The sequence below is a fragment of the Myripristis murdjan genome, chromosome 5, assembly GCF_902150065.1.
Source record: "Myripristis murdjan chromosome 5, fMyrMur1.1, whole genome shotgun sequence".
Taxonomy (NCBI): Eukaryota; Metazoa; Chordata; class Actinopteri; order Holocentriformes; family Holocentridae; genus Myripristis; species Myripristis murdjan.
The window spans coordinates 38050603-38071759 of record NC_043984.1 but is presented as its reverse complement, the minus strand read 5'-3'; the positions used below and the strand labels follow the sequence as shown (position 1 = coordinate 38071759).

General features: G+C 45.6%; 2 protein-coding genes across 3 annotated transcripts in view; both read right to left on the bottom strand.

Moving 5' to 3' along the window:
• Positions 1-488: 488 nt before the first annotated feature.
• chia.1 (chitinase, acidic.1) lies at positions 489-9147 on the bottom strand. 2 transcript variants are annotated; one of them, XM_030051902.1, is made up of 12 exons: positions 9116-9147; positions 8422-8490; positions 8300-8329; positions 6097-6301; positions 5327-5383; positions 4759-4924; positions 4530-4654; positions 4094-4217; positions 3289-3471; positions 1759-1875; positions 1110-1236; positions 489-697 (listed from the first exon to the last, which is right to left on the bottom strand). In XM_030051902.1, the coding sequence occupies exons 2-12, from the start codon at positions 8444-8446 to the stop codon at positions 489-491; spliced, it is 1368 nt and encodes a 455-aa protein (XP_029907762.1). In that variant the 5' UTR covers positions 8447-8490; positions 9116-9147. The 2 variants fall into 2 exon arrangements, with proteins under 2 accessions (XP_029907762.1, XP_029907763.1); XM_030051903.1 differs by lacking the exon at positions 9116-9147 and having other exon boundaries at positions 8422-8508.
• Positions 9148-14050: 4903 nt separating this feature from the next.
• cntn2 (contactin 2) overlaps positions 14051-21157 on the bottom strand; it is a 24101-nt gene continuing 16994 nt past the window's right edge. Inside the window, exons 15-22 of the mRNA XM_030051830.1 lie at positions 20812-20961; positions 20636-20706; positions 18219-18453; positions 17381-17496; positions 16151-16337; positions 15832-15944; positions 14668-14836; positions 14051-14181 (exon numbers count right to left, since the gene is read on the bottom strand). Of these exons, the coding sequence (XP_029907690.1) occupies positions 14072-14181; positions 14668-14836; positions 15832-15944; positions 16151-16337; positions 17381-17496; positions 18219-18453; positions 20636-20706; positions 20812-20961 (1151 nt within the window). The 3' untranslated portion in view covers positions 14051-14071. The remainder of the gene's footprint in view (positions 14182-14667; positions 14837-15831; positions 15945-16150; positions 16338-17380; positions 17497-18218; positions 18454-20635; positions 20707-20811; positions 20962-21157) is intronic.

The window sequence follows — 21157 nt, the reverse complement described above, 5'->3', positions numbered from 1 at the left end:
TCACTCAGCTGACTGCGTCATTACTTTAAATAAAGTTTTATTGTTAATTTCTTGTTGTTTCAAATTTTCAGGATTTTTTTGGCTAATTACCTGGCCGTATTCAGATTTCTGAATTTTTTTAAAAAATTTATTTCGTTTTTTATTTGTGTGTGTATGTGTGTTCATTTTCTGATAACACCCCTGCCACACACACACACACACACATCAGAGTATGAGTGTTATACAGTGTGTATACGTTATTCATGTGTATATGTACACATGAATGAGGAAAATGATTAAACTGTTGTGAGGAAAACAGGATTTATGAGACGAGCAGATGGAGTCTGTGCATCTTCAGTCAGAACATTTAATATGAAGCAAAGTAAAAGTTACAAGCTGCAGTCAAAATCTGAGTTTTATTATCATAAAAAAATCTGACATGAAAAGCAGATATTATTGATCTCTCTGCTTGGGCCGGCGGTCCGGAGGCGGGGCCCCCCTGGAGCCCCTCAGGGCCAGTTGCAGCACTTGCAGGAGTCCCAGAAGATGAGGCCGGGCTGGCAGCGGTGCAGGTAGGTGTTGCCCTGGAAACACTGGAAGTAGGTGGTCTTGTCGGCCAGGTTCTCGTACAGGCCGTCGGGTCGGCCCGAGCAGAAGGAGGTGACCGGGTCGGCCGTGGTGGTGGTGACGGGGGGGGCAGTGGGCTTAGGGGGGAAGCCTGCACACACACACACACACACACACACACACACGCACACACACACACACACACAGTGAAACAAACACAGTGAAATAACACACACACAGTGTGGAGGAGGATTTGCAGCGAATGGGTCAATAACATTCAAAAATTTGAGTTTTAAAGGCGTTCTGTGTGGCTTCTGGACTTAAAGAAATGATAAATGGCCTTAATGATTATTTTAATGACTCTGGCAGAAACACAGTAAACTTCTTCCACTGTTCAGGCAATCTGCTGGAAATCAGGAAGTGGGGAAGCGGGGGAGTGAAAATCTCTGTCTGCACATTCAAACTGAGACTTGGCCTTCATGAGAGGAGGCAGGGATTTCTGTGCTGGTGATGCGTTCAGGGTCGGCTGCGGCTGCGGGAACTGCCGGAGACGTTTTGCTTACCCATGGAGGTCCGGAGCTGGTGGATCAGCGGGTACGGGCCCTCCGAGCAGAAGCTGCCGCCGAAGTCGTCCATGTCGAGTGTCCAGACGTGCACGCCGCCCAGGCCGCGGCCGCTCACGTACGCCACCTGCAGGACGACCAGCGCAATGACAGCTGCTGCTTTCAGATGGCGCTCATTTTGGTTCATATTGTTAAACTAATTATCAGTGACACTCGTTATGGCGACTGTCTGCTCTTTACTCTTTAGCTGAAGTCTATTTTGAGTCTATTCTAAGTTCCAAATCACCAGTTTTTTTCTAAACTTTACCTATTTTGCTTTTGATAGGTACTCCACAAATAAACTTATTATTTTCTAACCAAAACAACTTCTTAGCACAAACTCCGCTCACTAATCTGTGTTGTATCTTTTCCATAATACATACATATAGTCAGCCAAAAAAACAACAACAACAAAAAACAAACAAACAAAAAAAAAAACAGGGTCCATTTTTGTGTCATGTTGAACTTTGGACCTGATATCTGAGCTTTTTGTTTTAATTGACTATTATTTTTTAACCCTCTTATCAGGATTATGTTTTATATTAGTATAATAATTATTATCAAGGTTATTATTTGCCCGTGCTCAGTAAGAGCTGCTGGTGTCGCTCACCTTGGCGGCGGCACTCTGCTCGCTGTCGTAGCCGACCCAGGCGCTGCCGTATGTGGCGTACGGGACGTGCTGCTCGGAGATCCATGTGCTGGTGGCATGACGGAGGAACTCACACACCTGCAACACACACACACACACACGCACACACACACACAGGGTTATATTTTTAAGGAAGCAAACAGGCGCACACAAACACACACACACACACACACACACGCGCGCACACACACACACACACTGTAGAGAATTGCTGTCATCTGCTGAGCCACTTTAACTTTTAATTCACAAGTTTTCAATTTTTAAGTACAATATCCATTCTTTTTATAGTATTTATTTTAATGTGCTTGTCTGTCTGTAATTGTCTTATTTATTTGCTCTGCTCAGGAGGAGTGCTCATAATTTCATTGTACAGTTCTGTCTTGTCTGCATCTGCACAGGAAGGTGTGCTCGTTGATTTCTTTTTTTTTTTTTTTTGGAAATCATATAACGATGTGTGTGTGTAATTTTCAAACGGTGAAAGCGTCACATGACGGCAGACAGAAACTGTATCCACGTCTGGATTCAAATAAAAGGCAAAAAGGCCAAGCCGTGCTCTGTGATCAGTGGTTCTCAAACGGTCCTGGCTTCAGTTCCCCTGACGTGCCTGACTGAGCGATAGCCACCTTTTGAAGAACTGAACATTACGAATAAGAAATGGAGTGAGCGAGCTGCAGTGAAGCAGAGCTCCCTCTCTCAGCTCATAGGCAGCTTTCCCTCCTCTCTGCTGCAGCCCATCTGGACCCTGTGGAGTCCCACAAGGCCCCGTCCTGGGCCCCATTCTCTTCTCCATCTGTACGCTGCGTTTAGGTAAAATCATTCAGAAGCTGTTACGCTGACGACACTCCGCTCTATCGCCCTGTGATTCCTGACAACCAGCCGCTCCTAAACTGCCTCAGAGCCAGAACCAGAATCAGAAAAACTTCACTGATTCCTGAGCTGAAACTGGGTATGAAACTCTGTCGACGCCTCCCTCTCCCCTCAAAACATACTTACCGGTGTTCAAGCTCTCCTGATCTGACTGGCTACTTGTGTTGGTGTTTTCCATGTTGTGCTTATTTCTCGTGATGATGTCTGATTTCGTGATTTGTTATGATTTTGCTATTGCTGTTGTTCTTATATTAAGATTTTATTTCATATTTTTTTTGGTCATTTCTGCTTTTATTTGACAGTGACAGCAGAGAAACACAGGACAGGTGGGGAGAGACAGGATGTCCTGCAGCAAAGGGCCTCAGGACTCAGCCTTGATAAGTGGGACGCGCTCTACTAGCTGAGTGACCAGGGCTCCCTGGAAATATTCTTAAAGCATAGTTCTGTTTCACATTTTAAACGTTACTCTTCCCATCATCATGATCTAAAAGTACATTTTCAAAATCCTGTACTATAGTCAGGATTTATTCTTATATTTTTCTATTTTCAGATTTCTTCCTTTGCATACCAATAAGGGTTCATGTACCCTTGTTTGAGAAATGTTGCTTTAGGACGGTCCCGTACCTCGTAGTAGGCCCAGAAGCCGGCGGTGCGGGTGTAGGCCCCGGCGTCGGCGGGACCGTTGGCCGGCGCTCCCAGGCCGTTGGCGCCGGTGGAGAGGCGGAAGGTGCGACCGTATGTCGGGAAGCCGAGCAGCAGCTTGGCAGCCGGCGCTCCCAGACCCATCCAGTGAGAGATGGAGGTGTTCTGACACACACACACACACACACACACACACACACACACACACACACACACACACCGTCATTCAGATGAAGGGTTGTCAAGGTGGACTGTACAGATCATGGAGGAAAAAGCAGTTCTGAGGTTAAAGCGTTAACGGGAGCTCTTCAGCTTTCCTCTGGTTTGGAGCTGAAACTCAGCAACACATTTAAAGGGACTTAAAAAACAGACTCGAGTGGTTTGAGGAGAAGTTAGTTTGTGGTGGATCTTCCTCTGACTTCAGAGGTGTGAGGATCACTGCGGGAGGAGGAAGGTGCTCAGAGGCTACAGCGCCACCATCTGACTTCTCCTCTAACCACTCCAGTTTACTTTTTAAAATAAATTTTTAACCAGACAGCTTCAGAGCTGCTGCAAGATTTTTTTCACTTTCACTTTGACAGAGCCAGGCTAACGACTCCCATAGACTTCAAGTCTTTATGCTAAGCTAACAGGAAATGCTACCCACAGGAACTGAACCACTGGACGTCCAGAGGAGAAAATGGTGTCCAACATCTGGTCTCAGTCTGGGGAAGTCAGGGAAAGGGGATTTTGTGTGTGTGTGTGTGTGTGTGTGTGTGTGTGTGTATGTGTGTGTGTGTGTTCTCACGATGTTGTGGTACAGGTGTGAGCCAGAGTCCAGGCTGCTGGGGTACAGCGGGCTGTTGTGTCCCGTGACGGGCTCCCAGTGTCCGTGGAAGTCGTAGGTCATCACGTTGATGAAGTCCAGCCGCCTGAGGACGGAAAACATTTCAGCAAAACACAGACACAAAGAAACGCCTGCCACAGCATCATCTGCACCTTCATATACACACACACACACACACACACTATCACATCAGTGCTGTTCATCAACATGTAACAATTTTTTTTGTTCCTGCTACTAAAATATTGTATTTTCTACCATAATTGTCCATTTGGTATTTTTGTATCCAAGTGTTTTTCTCATAAATTCACAACTTCTCAACACATCTCCAAATTTCTGAGTTTTTTCCTGCACAGCAGTGGGATCTGATTGGTCAGCCGTCCCGCTCAGTGTGACTCACGGGGCGATCTGGTGGACCTCGTAGGCTCGGTCCACCGTGGGCACGAAGGCGGCCACGTTGGCGGAGAGCAGCAGCTGCGTCTTCCTCGTGTCGCGGGCGTCCTCTGCGAAGGCCTGGGCCAGCTCCTGCACACACACACACACACACACACACACACACACACACAACATGAGCATCTGTGTTTATGAATTTGTGTTTATGAATTCGTGTGTTTCGGTTCTTGGCTGACCTGAACCAGCTCAGTGAACCTCTTCCTGTCGTCGGCCGGGCTGCCGTTGTGCCCGGGGTACTGCCAGTCCAGGTTCAGCCCGTCGAAGCTGTGGGCTCGCAGGAAGCGGATGGCCGAGGCGATGAAGGCCTGGCGGCTCTCGGGCCTGGCGACCATGGCGATGAACCTGCAGGAACACGAAGAACCGGATTAACTTGACCGGACCCGCAGGAAGGCCTTCACTATGGCCTTCACTTTATATGGTTCTTTTTGCAGCTGGGTGCAAAATAGAACTTTCCTAAAAATAGTTCTTTAAAGAACATATTTTTGCTAGCAAACTATATTTATGATCGTTATTGTTGTATATATATATTTCTTTTTGGCTATAATTTCCTGGTCGTTTTCTTGTTTTTTTCTTGTTTTTAATTTTAAGACTTTTTTAGTTCCTTAAAATGACATAATTTCCTTTTTATACTTTTCTTTTTTCATCTTCTTATTTTCTTCTAATTGTTTGGGTCATCACCTTGTAACTTTTTTAATTAATTTCTGTGTAATTTTTTGGGACTTCTGTGTGTGTGCTGGGACTCACGGGCTGACTCCGTACACGGTGCCTCCGACTGACAGCAGCGTCTTCATGTCCGGGTTCCTGAGAGACAGAGGAGACACCTCAGCTCTTTCAAAATAAAACCACCAGGCTCAACTAGATGTTTTTTTAAACATCTATATCTTATGAGATGAAAAAAAAGGGAATTTTTGAGATTAAAGTCACTGTGTCCTGAGATTAAAGTTGTAAATTCATGAGAAAAAAAAAAATCAGAAATTTATGAAAACAGAAATTCTCAGAAAGTGGGGAGATTATAAAGTCACAAATAGATTTACTGGTTTTTTTTACACCATGGGATTATACAATGGGATTATAAGAAAGATAAGAAAAAGTATTTTTCTGAGTTTTTTTTTTTTTTGTAAATTTATGACTTTATAATCTCAGAATTTTAAAGTTTTCTCATAAATTTACAACAGTAATTTCAGAAGTTCTGAGTTTTTTCTTATGAATTTACCACTTTAATCTCAGAGAATACTGAAGTTTTTTTTTTTTTCTCATAAATGTACTACTTTTTTTGGGGAAATTTTTGGAATATCACCCCCCTCCTCCAGCTCTGTAATTTTTTTCTCTCACTATAGTGGCCCTGATCGGCCGCTACAGAAATATCGTCTATCAGCAGGGATGTTTGTTTTATTTTATTTTATTTTTTCCTGTTTTCAGCCTCACAGGGTCTTGAGGCTGTTGATTCTCTTGCACTGCTGCTGCTACATGTTTTTTATTTATTTATTTATTTTATTTTTATTTTGGGGCCTCACACGCTCTTGAGGTTGTTGAGGCTCCTGTAATACTGCTCGTCGTTCCACTCGATGGTGCTGATCTGGTTGTAGCTGTTGATGGTGGCGAGCGCGTAAACCACGTGCGTGCACAGGAAGGGGTCCACGTTCTCCGGGGTGAACCTGGCGGCGCCGGGCCTGTACTGCGCCCAGTTGGTCATGTGACATACCAGCTTGGTGGAGGATGCTGAGGACACAGTGAGAGAGAGAGAGAGAGAGAGAGAGAGAGAGAGAGAGAGAGAGAGAGGGGACAAACAGTCTCAAACATGAATGAAATTGCTGTTTTTTTCTTTCAAAAACATTTAAAATCCACAATTTGGGCTGTAGAAAATGCCTTTTTTTGTTCATTTGTTGACTACAACATTTTAATCGATTGATAATTGATTTTCCCATCTCCATCTACACGCTGCTGTTGGGTAAAATCATTCAGAAGCACAGCATCTTATTGCCGTTATGCTGACGACACTCCGCTCTCTCTCCCCCTGAATCCTGACCACCAGCTGCCTCTAAGCCGCCTCAGAGTTCACCTCCACAACATTAAAACTTTCTACAAATGAGTGAGAACAAATCCCAAGTTGTTTTTGGTGCCCAGGTCTGAGCTCAGGTCCCCTCTCTTCCTGCCTTCAGGCCTGACCTGAGCTGTGACTCTGCCTTGAAATCTGATGAATAAAAGTTTTCCTCTGTGTCACTGGTTTAGAAAAAGGAATGCATGCTGTCATCTCCTTCTGGCTTCATTATTCTTATTTCTTGTATTCCTGGATCAGCCGGCCTTCCTCCTCTTGCCTGTATGTTTTATTTTATTCTATAAAACATTTTATTCTAATTAAACTTTTAGATTCTGGCTTGGTACAGCACTTTGGTCCACTGCAGCTGTTTTGAAATGTACTTTATAAATAAATTTGACTTGATATTTTTGTCCAATAGCACACTTTGCACAAACAACAAGTCGCCTGTACGATATGTCAGTTTTTTAATAGCTGATTTTACAGGCCAAAGTAGCAATTTCTAAATATAGAAATTTAAATTCTACATCTTTGATTGTTTGTTTGTACATTTGCTTATTTTTTGTTTTATATATTTAATTTTTATTTAACTTTATCTTGTGTGGTAGCGAGTTGCTGCTACTCCAGAAAAAGAAAAACGGATGTTATAACGTGAAAAAGTTTATTGTTATAACAAGAATTTTTTCACGTTACTGTGACGCTCTAACAAGAGACTTTCATGTTGTTTGTTGAGGCCTGAACGGCTGCAGCACCGGAGGACGACAAGACGCAGCCCACAGCATCAGCCCAGGAGGAAGCTGCGTTAACGCCGCAGGTGAGGCAGGTGTGTGGGTGTGACACCTGAATCTGAATCTGTGTTCTGACAGTGACAAATAACAGCTTTCTGACAAAGAAATTACACTTCAAAACATGTTTCTAAAAGTCAGGCTTCCTCCCAGTCTGGGTTCTCGTGTGAAGGGTGACGCTGCTTTTACTGTTCTCAACGTCCAGTCTTTTACTTTGAAACAGCCTTAACCTGGAGATTCATGTGACAGTCTTCACCAGCAGAACAGACAATAACAGTGATGGTGAACAAATCATGTAAAATCAAGGGCCCCTGTGAGGGGAAATAATCCAAGACAAAATAAAACTCTATCCAAGATTAAAGTGGTACATTTTACTGGGAGTACTTTTTTTTTTTCACAACAATTTTTTCAAGTTTCTTTGTCAACTTTAATCTCAGAATTTATTTTTTTTCCCTCAAAAATTTACTTTATAATCAGAATTAAGATTTTTTTTTTCTCATAATAAAAAAAAAACAAAAAACACAACTTTAATCTCACAGAATAGTCAAGTTTTTTACTCAGAGTATTTCCCCCTGGGCTGTGGATTTGGTACATGGTTGTACTTTGCAGCCTGAAAAAGCTGAAAAAGCTGAAACCTGCTGATCTGACGGACAGAAACTTTCCCTTCAGTCACTTTTTTTTGAGCTCGTCGGTGTTTAAATCAAAGTTTCTTTGCATTAATCTCTACATGCTGACAGATTTACCAAGGGTTTTTAGACCCGACTTCATGGTTTTAATCCTGATTCTAACAAGCAGAATAATCCCAACAGTTGTATACAGTCTAATCTGAGTGTGCTGGTGTGTGTGTGTGTGTGTGTGTGTGTGTGTGTGTGTGTGTGTTGGCATGGGAGAGCTTACCGATGTGCAGCGTCAGCAGAAGCCCCAGAGCTGTGAAGAGCAGAGGTGATGTGAAGGTCAAATGATGGCATGAATGAATGAATGAATGAATGCATGAGTGGATGAGTGGATGAGTAGATTACCTGTGGGGAGGAAGAGTCTTGCCATGGTGACGACTGCAGATCCAAACAGGGTTCTTGCACAGGAACAAACTGCAGAGATGTTCAGCGTTTGTGTTAAAAGTCAAATTAAATGTCAGAATCTGAAAGGTTTGCTGTTCTCAGGTTCCAGATGAGGTTCCCAGAGGAACAGGACGGAGCCCAAATGATGTCTTTACCTTTCTGCCGGGGGAACGGAGTGTGAGCTGAGCCTGCTGCTGGTGTGTGTGGGTGTATGTGTGTGTGTGTGATTTATGCTCGACTTATTAGTGCCTAATATCTGGAGGCAAAGTGCAGCAGATAAGGACAGAGAGTTTGACTTCCTGATGACTTCCCGGGAACGCCGCTGGACCTGCTGATCACCTCTGATCAGTGATGTCACTAATCAATAACACAGAGATCAATCAGGCTGGCATATAAACTGGGATTAACAGCAGAACCTGAAAACCAGCTTGAATCTGTTGACTAATAACTGAACAGTGCAAATAATCTGCAGGTTTCTTACTCTGCTTTGTTTCAACGGATTTATTTTTATTTTTCCCAGAGAAAAAAAATCCCTGAAACATAAATTCAGTTGGTAACAGCGAGTACCTGGCAGAAAACTGTCAATGAACTGGATTGTAAATACAAAATAAATTCCTGATGAATACACTGTATGGACCAAAGTAATGGGCCTCACCTGTTAATCAGTGACTTCAGGTGTTTGATTCAGCCCCGTCCCCACAGGTGTGTAACCTCCAGCAGCAGCCCTGCAGTCTGCCTTCACCAACATCAGTGACAGAGCGTCTGGTTCTAAAGAGCTCACTGAGTTCAGGTGCTGCTGGAATAGTGATGGAACAGGAAGCCACCGCTGCAACAAGTCAGCTGCTCAACTTTCTTCCCTCCTAGATATTCCACCATCAGCTGGAAGTGGGATTATTGCAGATATTCCACCATCAGCTGGAAGTGGGATTATTGCAAAGTGGAAGCGTTTAGGAACCACAGCGACTCAGCCACCAGGGGGCGGCACCACGTAACGTTGCAGCACGCCGCCGCCGGACTCTGGAGCGGCTGAAACGAGTTCTGTGGATCAACCAATCAGGCTTCTCTATGTGGTGGACATCAGAAAAGCTCCTGCAGGTGGAGCTGGACCGATACGTTTGTCCAGACGGCAACACAGCAGATGCTAACAAAATATTGTCCATTAATTGTTATCATTCTTCTTATAGTTGTTGTTGTGAATTTCCCAGTTTGGGATCAATAAAGTATACCTATCTATCTATCTATCTATCTATCTATCTATCTATCTATCTATCTTTCTTAATTAGCAGATATGTGTGGTACCAGGTACACAACTCATTAGATAAAAATCATGTATGTACATGTGTGTGTGTGTGTGTGTGTGTGTGTGTTTTAAATGTTTCCCACAGGTAAGCATTTGATGTACTGTACAGCTGTATCAATAGAAGAGGTGTTTAATTTTAATGTCACATTTATATCAGTGATGTTCAAAGTGTGGTCCGGGGGCCCCAAGGGGTCTTTGAGGGTCCTCCAGGGGTCCTCACTTTAATTTAACTGTTAGGGTGCAGAAACTGTGTGAGGGTCATCTGAACATTTTCTCTTCTGTTTTAATGTCAGAGCTCAGAGCTCAGACTGCTTAACCCTTCGACTGCCGACACACTGAGGCTGCTCTGTCAGGAACAATCATAAAAATGAACAGGCAATGATAAAAAAAAAAAAAAAAAAAAAAAATCAATAACTAACTAAATAATTAAAAGTACAAGAAAACTGTAAATTAAATAAATAAGGAAATTTTTACTGCAAACATTAGTGAAATAAATAAAGTTACAAATGACAGTGAAAGTGTAAGAAAATTAGCAGTAAATTAGCAGAAAGTTATTTCTAAGCATTAATGTGATACATCTGAAGGTGTGTGAACTTTCCAGACATCAGATATCCGGAGCTCGTGGGAGGACTCGCCTTGTCACCGCGGGTGAAGAAATGCACACAGTTTGGTTAAATACAATCCCATGAGATTTATTGAGATGTATTTACAAGTTACTGACACCCCCACCCCCCCACCCCCACTCCCCCTCAGCCCCGACCCTGCCCCCCCTAACCCCAACCCAACACCCCCACCTTCCCATTCAGTCACTAATTTGGAAAATTTGGCCCCGTGGCGTCCTCGGTCCCAGGAAGTGAGCGATCAGCCAATCAGAAACCCCAGCAGGACAGAGACGCAGTGAGACAGGGTGAGACAGGGTGAGACACAGTGAGACAGGGTGAGATGCAGTGAGACAGGGTGAGACAGGGTGAGATGCAGTGAGACAGGGTGAGACAGGGTGAGATGCAGTGAGACAGGGTGAGACAGGGTGAGATGCAGTGAGACAGGTTGAGACGCAGTGAGACAGGGTGAGATGCAGTGAGACAGGGTGAGACAGGGTGAGACGCAGTGAGACAGGGTGAGACGCAGTGAGACAGGGTGAGATGCAGTGAGACAGGGTGAGACAGGGTGAGACGCAGTGAGACAGGGTGAGACGCAGTGAGACAGGGTGACACAGGGTGAGACGCAGTGAGACAGGGTGAGACTGGGTGACACAGGGTGAGACAGGGTGAGATGCAGTGAGACAGGGTGAGACTCTCATGGCTCTTCAGTGAAAACCAAACAGTGAAGCAGAAAAAAAACGTCCAGCAGTTTGTTTGAGAGGACAGACAGCCGAGCCTCCTCAGGTGTCTCCAGGTGAGCGTCCTCAGGCGTCTCCAGGTGAGCGTCCTCAGGCGTCTCCAGGTGAGCCTCCTCAGGCGTCTCCAGGTGAGCGTCCTCAGGCGTCTCCAGGTGAGCGTCCTCAGGCGTCTCCAGGTGAGCGTCCTCAGGCGTCTCCGGGCGAGCGTCCTCAGGCGTCTCCGGGTGAGCGTCCTCAGGTGAGCGTCCTCAGGCGTCTCCGGGTGAGCGTCCTCAGACGTCTCCGGGCGAGCGTCCTCAGGTGAGCGTCCTCAGGCGTCTCCGGGCGAGCGTCCTCAGACGTCTCCGGGTGAGCGTCCTCAGGTGAGCGTCCTCAGGCGTCTCCGGGCGAGCGTCCTCAGGCGTCTCCGGGTGAGCGTCCTCAGGTGAGCGTCCTCAGGCGTCTCCGGGTGAGCGTCCTCAGGTGAGCGTCCTCAGGCGTCTCCGGGCGAGCCTCCTCAGGCGTCTCCAGGCGAGCGTCCTCAGGTGAGCGTCCTCAGGCGTCTCCAGGCGAGCGTCCTCAGGCGTCTCCGGGTGAGCGTCCTCAGGTGAGCGTCCTCAGGCGTCTCCGGGCAAGCGTCCTCAGGCGTCTCCAGGCGAGCGTCCTCAGGTGAGCGTCCTCAGGCGTCTCCAGGCGAGCGTCCTCAGGCGTCTCCGGGTGAGCGTCCTCAGGCGTCTCCGGGCGAGCGTCCTCAGGTGTCTCCGGGTGAGCGTCCTCAGGCGTCTCCAGGTGAGCGTCCTCAGGTGAGCGTCCTCAGGTGTCTCCAGGCGAGCGTCCTCAGGCGTCTCCAGGTGAGCGTCCTCAGGCGTCTCCGGGCGAGCGTCCTCAGGCGTCTCCAGGCGAGCGTCCTCAGGCGTCTCCAGGCGAGCGTCCTCAGGCGTCTCCGGGCGAGCGTCCTCAGGCGTCTCCAGGCGAGCGTCCTCAGGCGTCTCCAGGTGAGCGGCTCCGGCCCCGTGTGGCCCGTCAGGTCGGACACGTGGCTGAAGCTCTGTGGCTGTGATTCAGTGCAAAAAGTTAATCTGAGAGATTACGAGGTCGGAGAGCCGACACGAGCCCGGGACGGGTTCAGGCTAAAATTCAGAGATTAGGTCGAGGTCCGGGTCAGGTTTGGTCACGTCGGCGTTATTTTAGTGAAACTCTCGTTTGAATTCAATAAAACTGATGGTGCTGTTCTGGGCAGCTTCCTGTGCAGAGCTGGAGTTTACGTGCCGACACTGAAGGCAACACGCGGGCTGTTTCAGGCGGTAAATGTGACCTGGAGATGCAAACCTGGGGCTCGGCTCGGGTTCAGACACAACCATGCAGCCCTGACATTATTAAATTATTATTAAATTATTAAATATGCAGATGTGACATTTTGGAGGGAACAGGAAGCGAGAGCGACACTCAGACTGAGCCTGGAGCAGCCGAGGACGAACATGAAGACACTCGGAGCGACGCCACGCCACTCTGACGCTGGAACACCAACCACGACCCAGACGGGCTTTTACTTTGACAGGTTTCATGCAAAATACAAAAAAAAAAACAAAACAAAACAAAAAAAAACAACAGCACTGAAAATCAAAATAACCACAATCTTCTTACTTTTGTCTTGTACTTTTTTAAGTTGGGGTTTGGATTATTATCAGCATGATTATTATTATTACTTTTAATGTATATATTTTTAGACAGGACTACTTTCCAATAAAAAATGAATGCTCATCTTCAAAGAGGCTATTTTTAAAAATGCATTTGAAAAGAAATAAAGGAATTTGGTCGCGGGGGTTAAAGAAAGCCCGTCAGATAAAAGCCTCGTGGTTCCAGCACCACGGTGTGAACACCTCTGTGTCGTGGCTTTAACTAAACCTCGTGGGGTTTCATGCTGATTTAGCAGTGACTCGGTTTTCTTCTTCTTCTTCTTCACCAGAAAAACAAACCATGTTTTCCATTCGGTGCCGGTTCTGTCAGCCTGAACGCAACGCGACCAAAACACAACGCAACCAAAACAGGAAAGATCGTTTTACAGACAGTTCAGGTGTTAAAGGGGCACTCCAACGTTTTGGACAAAATCCCAGAACCTCCCAGCAGCTCTGACGCCGATCTGAAACACACAGAGCCAGGCTAACGACTCCCATAGACTTCAAGTCTTTATGCTAAGCTAACAGGAAATGCTACCCACAGGAGCTGAACCACAGAGGTGATCCAGATGTTGGTGTCCAATGTTGGTGTCCAACATCTGGTCTCAGTCTGGGGACGTCGGGGAAAAGGGGATTTTGGCCAAAATTGTTGGAGTTTTCCTTTAAAGTAAAGAAAACTGAGCCGAGGCTCCACACTGAGCAGATCAAGTGTAAGGCAACAACAACAACAACAACAACAACAACAACAACAACAACATCAACACAGAGTACAGCGTGTCACTCGGACAGAGCCGCTCAGCGTTCCTGTTTCCGTTCAGCAGACGGTCGGCCGGCTCGGCGTCGGCGTCGGCGTGACGTCAGCTGATCAGCTCAGGTGCTCCTGTTCCCTCGCTGCAGCTGTACAGTTCATGTCTCTCGCCGCAGGAAGAATGCAGGCACAAAAAAAAACCATGGAAACGAAAGAATCCTTCAACACGATTTAAAAAGTTCCCTTCAAACGAAACCAAACTGATAGAAAATGTAAACATTCAGTTGGACAATGGTTTGCAGTAATTACAGCAGAAGCAGAAAACAACAAACGAGCGTCCAGACGTTAGCAAGAGAAGAACCCCACACACACTCTCACACACACACACACACACACACACACACACACAACCAGAGAGTCCACCCCCCGCCCCCCCGCTGACACCTCTTTAAAAAAACCCCGCCCTCATTTGCTTATAAAAAATGCCCCCCCCCCACCCCACCCAGGCTGAGACAGGCGTGACCGACGGGATCAGACTGCTGACAGAAAAGTCCCGGGACGGCCCGGCATCACAGCCCCAACCGGCCAATCAGAGCGAGGAGAACTGTGGCGGCGAGGAGGGGAAGCCCGTGATTGGACGATGTGGGCGGGGCCTCGTTCTGGACCATCATACCGGTTCCTGTGAGAGAGAGCGCTATTAGAAAGTTATCAAAAATATGAATTATTTTAATTACATATTAGGAATAATGTAACATGAAAAAAAACAATCATTTTTGTTTTTCATCATTTAATTTCAGGACATTTCCTTGATTTGTTTTTTTTAATTTTTTGTTGCCTAATTCCAGATCATGTCCTGGTTTGTTTTTGTTTTTTACTTTTTCCCCCCAAATTTTCTTCTTTTCTTGTGACTTTTTCTAATTTCTTGGTCATTTTTGGACAGGATTTCCTTGGTACTAAATCTGATAGTAAAGTTTTTTTTTTTTCATAAATTTGTGATTTTTTTTCTCTTGAATTTACTTCTTTAATCTCCAAGAATATTCAGAGTATTTTCTCAGAATATTCCCGTTCTCCTCTCCCGGCTCCCTGATGCTGTTCCTGCCCTGATGTGCCGTCCTCCATGAATAAAGGTTCAGTTCAAACAGAGTGGACAGGAAGTGTTTCCCACCTGAGTCGCGGGACACGATGATCTCGTGCGCGGCGCCGTCGCCGCCCTCGCCCCACGAGCGGATCTCCAGGACCACGTAGCCGTCGTCTCTGGGCAGCGGCAGACTGACCGACGTCTTCCCTTTATCCAGAACCTTCAGCGCCGTCTGGCCCTCGTGCTTGTAGAGCACCTGCACACACACACACACACACACACACACCTCAGCGTTATGCCATGTTGATGCATGGATAGATCATTTCTATGTCTCATAGATGATTTAGTGTAAAAATGAAGAAAAACTCTTTAAGTGGCTTGGTTGGTCTTTTTACCGGATAAGCGACTGAAACCTTTAATAATTTACTGACATTACAACTGACTGCTTTTCTTACTGTTTGACTGTTTGTACCGCGGCGTGTCAGCGGCTCACAGACATGGTTCAAGGTGCTGGGAGATCAGAAACCTCCAGTAGAAATGAGGCTGTGCTGTGACTGAACTGAAAGCTTAGTCAAGTGGAATCTGCACCGACTTCGTGTGGATATCTTTATTTCTGCTATGAGAAAAAATCTAAAATTCTCAGATTATAAAGTCTGAAATTTGCAGGAGAAAAAAAAAAAAACAGTGAAACCAGTTTGTCCTCCTCCTGTGGGATCCAGTCTGAAGGAAATCCTGCTGGTCTGAGTCCAGAACCCCAACCTCCTCCTCAGCATCTGGACTCTGAAGAGACGTTGCTGTGACTTGGGCCGATTCAGAAGAAAACAATCTGCTGATTCTGGGCTCAGATCAGCAGGATCTCCTTGTTCCTGAATCCCATGTCAGAGTAGAATCTGCTGAGGGGATCAGCTGCAGGCCTGAGACACGGCCAGCAGGGGGCAGCACAGGTGGAGCCGCCGACACAGAGGAGGAGGGGAACTAGTTTTCTGAGTTTTTTCTCATAGATTTGTGAGTTTATAATCTCAGAGATTATCTCAGAGATTACACGGGAAGTGTGTGATCAGCAGGATCAGAAACAGCAGCTCTTTGTTGGTTTATCTCCTGATGAGCCGACGCGTTGCGACACTCAGACCTGATCTTTGCTCTGTTTTACAGCCGCCGTATCTCTGCACACACACACACACACACACACACACACACACACACACACACACGCACACGCACGCACACACACACACACACACACACACACACCTTGTATCCCAGCACGGCGGACTCGTTGTGCATGGCCTTCACGGCGTCCCACCTGACCGTTACCCATGATCCATCAGTCTTCCAGGACACGTTGCCCGGGGGACGGTTCGGGGCTGGAAAGGGTTAAAGTGGACAGTTAGTACAAAGATGAAAGAGGCTGGAAACAAACAAACAAACAAACAAACAAACAACAAACAAACAAAAACTGCACAAATGAAATAAAACAAGCATGGCTGAAACAGCTTGGACAAACTTCATGTGTGTGTGTGTCCTGTATGTGTGTGTGTGTGTGTGTGTGTGTGTGTGTGTGTGAGCGTACGGGGCCTCCTGGTGGTGATGGTGGTGCGTGGCGAGGGCGGGCCCGTCCCGGCGCTGTTGTAGGCGAGCACGGCCACGTGGTAGCGTGTGCTCGGCCTCAGGCCCGACACGCGCGCCGTCGTCTCCGGCCCCGCCGTGCGCACGCGGTCCGCCGCCGCCTCGCGCTCGTGCTGCCGCCAGTACCGGATCTGAGGAAACACACACACACACACACACACACACTTTGTTTACGTTTTTTTTTAATAATTTATTCTCAAGTTTGTTTGTTTTTTTACTGTCTGAGCTCAAACTGCAACATTTGGCAAGAACTTTTGCTTTTTTATACGAACGACGTCGACACACAACCAACCGCACATTTCTTCACACGTTAATTCAGGTGTGTTGTTTTCAGGTGTGTTTTTTCCATTAGTGTTAGCACACAGTGATGTCCTCAGTCTGAGGCTCAAAGTCTGCAGCTTCAGTCGAGACGAGGTAAAAGCGTCGGCTCGGTTTCCCAGCAGGCAGCAGACAAACAGCCCCTTATAAATAATAATAATAATAATAAAGCTATAAATAACGAAGCTGTAAACACGTCGCATTAAAAAAACAATCAGCTCCATCAGGTGAGTCCAGCCAACTCTCACCTCCAGAACAAAGGCTGACTTTGTTTTTCTCGGCGGTGAAACCAGAACGCCGTCACGAAAAGAACGCCCCGGGACAGCCCCTGTACAGGGATTGCACAGGGGTTGTGCAGGTGTTTATACAGGTGTTGTGCAGGTGTTGCACAGGTGTTGTACAGGGGTTGTACAGGTGTTGTGCAGTTGTTTATACAGGTGTTGTACAGGTGTTGTACAGGTGTTGTACAGGTGTTGTACAGGTATTGTGCAGGTGTTTATGCGGGTGTTGTGCAGGTGTTGTGCAGGTGTTGTACAGGTGTTGTACAGGTGTTGTGCAGGTGTTTATGCGGGTGTTGTGCAGGTGTTGTACAGGTGTTGTACAGGTGTTGTGCAGGTGTTTATGCGGGTGTTGTGCAGGTGTTGTACAGGTGTTGTACAGGTGTTGTGCAGGTGTTTGTGCGGGTGTTGTACAGGTGTTGTACAGGTGTTGTGCAGGTGTTGTGCAGGTGTTGTGCAGGTGTTGTGCAGGTGTTGTGCAGGTGTTGTACAGGTGTTGTACAGGTGTTGTACAGGTGTTGTGCAGGTGTTGTACAGGTGTTGTACAGGTGTTGTACAGGTGTTGCACAGCTCCTCACCTCATATCCTCGCAGGATGCCGTTGGCACCGAGCTGCTGAACGGGCTCCCATGACACCTGGATGTCGAAGGCGGTGAGCGCCGTGGCGTTGATGCTGGACGGTCCCACTGTGGGCTCTGCAGAGCCAGAGCACAACACACACACACACACACACACACACAGTCAATTGTCTTTCAGCACAGAGGTTTTCAAAGTGGGGTACAGGGACCCTCACAGGTCCTTGAAGGTACTCAAACACAAAAGTCTGACATCGATGCAGCATCACTGATCTGACCTTTAAATATAATTCTTATGATATAAATAATTTTTTGGTGCAGTTTTTCAGGATTTTGCTAATTTCTTAACATTTCTTTCCTTTTTTTTAAACTAATATTTCGTTGCTAAAAGTTCCATTCATTATTTTCTTTTGCTGCTTTGCTCATGGCCTTATTTCCCTGCTAAAAAGCCCCTCATTGTGGGCCCTGGGGCCTCAGCAGAGGTCTGAACAGTGGATCTGCTGCTCCATGCTCTGGCTGCCCTCTAGTGGGCAAAACAGAAACTGCAGCTGCAAACACACAGACTGAGTGTGTTGAAGACTGCACACACACTCCTGTGCCTTCATACAGCCCCACAAGCTCAACAGTACTATTTTTTTCTAAGTTTAAAATGTATCTTCCAAAACTACGTAGTGCACCTTTAACTGAACACCAAGGCAGAATAAGGCATGTGCATATTCATGTATCTGCACATTTTTAATGAGGGCAAGATTTCCAGTAACATTTAAGGGATGGAAAATGAACGTAACACTGGTGGAGAGATTATTCTGAGGGTGTGAACATGTGAGTGGAGGGGGACTGGCCTTCCTCTGCAGAGTGCACCAGCGCCACCTGGCTGAAGGGCCCTTCTCCTCGCCGGTTGTAGGCCTTGATCTTCACCTCGAAGGGGCAGTACGGCGTCAGGCTCTGGTTGGAGTAGACGTAGCGCGACGACTCCACGTGGGCGATCGGCACCACCGTCCACGCCTCCGTGTCGTTCCTCCTGAACGCCAGGATGTAGCCGAAGCCGTCGCCGTTCTGGTACTCTCTGGCCATCGGCTGCAGCAGAAACAACATTATGCTCAAACTGCAGTTTATAAAAATAATCCAAAAAATCCCCCCTCATGTCGTTGTAACTTGATCATTTCATCATTGATCACTGCATCTTTTATCCAGTGAGGTTTGGCCTTGGATGGAGCTGTTTTCTGTAGGTTCTGTAGGTCATTTTTAGACTCGTGATAGTGAAAGTGATAATGAATGTTTTATTTTGGTCATTTTCAAGTTGCAAAAATCAAATACACATGAATAGACAATATCTTACGCACATATTTTTTAAACAGTAAATAATATTTCATTTCCTTTCAGTGGAAAACCAAAACAAATACATATATATACATATATACAAATAGACATAACAGACACTGACCGAAAAGGTACAGGCTGAGGCCTTGGCTTATTTTGCCGATCCTTCTTACATTACTAAGCTTTCGTCAGTTCACTTAAATAGTGAAATAAAGTAAAAGAAAGATACAAAACAAAATATGTATATACATACAGTGGGTCCCAAGGCAGTCCATAAGTACATTAGTGTTCATAATTTTGTTTTATATTTACTAATAATATTATTTTTAAATGGCTTTTTAAATCTATTAAGTGTATTACATAATTTCATTTCTATTTCTAAATTATTCCATAAATTTACACCTTTTACTGTCATATAGCCTGGGACAAAATTATTGTTTAAACGTCCAAAACAGGACAGTCATGTTTAGCTTGCGGCCCTTGGACACAGCTGAGTTTTGCTGCGTGGCCCCTGAGCCGTCTGAAGCCGCGTGGCCCCTGAGCCGTCTGAAGCCGAGTGGCCCTGTTCGAGTGGAAACTGGAGTTCTGCTTGTCAGGGTCCTCTCACCAAAACACACCTTTTTTTTTTTTTTTTAACCTGATGCAGATGTAAATTTGAGGCCCCTAAGTAGTATGAGGGACGAAAAATGACAAAACAATAAATAAATTAATAAATAAATAAATACGCATATAAATATATAAATGCATAAATAATTAAATTAATAAATATTTCTAGCAGTGGACTAGCTAGCTACTAGGGCATTAACAACGCCAGACTTTTCCACGTCGTCGACGTTACGTCGACCCGTCAACACCGGGAGATTTTTGGGGGGGCTAGCGGGGCTCCAACCGGAGCCCCGCCGACCGCGTGTGTGGGGGTGTGTGTGTGGGTGTGTGTGTGTTTCTTCGACTTTCGACGGGTCGATGTTTACATTAATGCCCTACTAGCTACTGTGTAAAACGCAATGGAAAGCGTTTTGAGAGCCATCGTCAGTGATTTAAGGTCACTGGCGAATGATGTGGTAAATCATGCACCCACCGACTACTTCCAGTTTCATGGTTCATCCATGCATGAAACGTTTGCTTCTGTTCGCTCAGTTGACCAATCGGGCTTAAGACTAATGTAAGAACCGCCCACCTTATTAACATACGACACAGAAATACAGAAATAAATAAATGTGGAAATGTAGAAATACAGAAATAAATGTAGGAATAAATAAATAAATGCAGAAATAAATAAATAAATGTAGAAATAAAAGAAGGAATAAATAAATGAATAAATGTATAAATAAATAAAAGTATAAATAAATAAATGTAAAAATAAATATATAAATACACAAATGAATAAATAAATGTAGAAATAAATGAATAAATAAATAAATAAATGTAAAAATAAATAAATAAATGCATGCATAAATGTATAAATACACAAATAAATAAATAAATGCATGAATAAAAACAGAAATAAATAAATAAATAAATGTAGAAATATTTATTAATTTAATTATTTATGCATTTATATATTTATATGCGTATTTATTTATTTATTCATTTATTTATTGTTTTGTCATTTTTCGTCCCTCAAAAATTTGAGGCCCCTAAGCTTGCTACAGGATTTTTTTTTTTTTTTTTTTTTTTTTTTTAAACGCATGCATTTGGATTATTGCAGTTTTGTTTAGGGTTACTGCAGGGGAGGAAGAGGGGAGGGAGCCCGAAAACATCCTCACATCAGATCAGGAGTCAGGAGCTGCTGCTTCTGCTCCGCTACAAGAACTGGAACTGAGGGAATGTAGTTAGTTACTTTCACAGCCCTGCATGGTGTGTATGTGCACTGCCTACACACACACACACACACACACACACACACACACACACACACACACACACACACACTACTCACCGTCCACGTGATGATGAGCTCGTTGCGGTCTCCTCCTCCTCCTCCCAGACCGCTGGGGGCCACAGTGGGAGCTGGGGGGTGTAATCATATACATGTACACATATATGTCACAACTGGTGAGACTTCTGAAGCGTGTGTGTGTGTGTGTGTGTGTGTGTGTGTGTGTGAGACCTCACCTGCTTGCTGCGTGCGGATGGTGTGTGAGGGCATGCTGGGCTCTCCGCTGCCCAGGATGTTGCTGGCGATCACCTGGAACTCGTAGTCCATCCAGGGCATGAGGCCGATCACCCGGGCCGACTCCGCGTTGCCCTCGATGTTAGCGGGCTCTGAGCACACACACACACACACACACACACACACACACACACACACACACGGACAGCATGCATCAAAACTCACTCAAATGTCCTCTTTGTTGTTTCTCCTTTGTGCCTTCACGCTTAGAACATGTTTTACAGTGACGTTTGTTCAGAGCTTCACCGAGATACACAACTCCTCCAAAATAAAAGACACTGGGAAAAA

Coding starts and splice junctions, on each gene's coding strand:
- chia.1 (XM_030051902.1), bottom strand. CDS start 8,446: ATGGCAAGACTCTTCCTCCCCACAG. Junction 1,876..3,288: donor GCTTCTGGGCCTACTACGAG/GTACGGGACCGT, acceptor TGTGTGTTGCAG/GTGTGTGAGTTCCTCCGTCA. Junction 1,237..1,758: donor AGCAGAGTGCCGCCGCCAAG/GTGAGCGACACC, acceptor GTCGTCCTGCAG/GTGGCGTACGTGAGCGGCCG.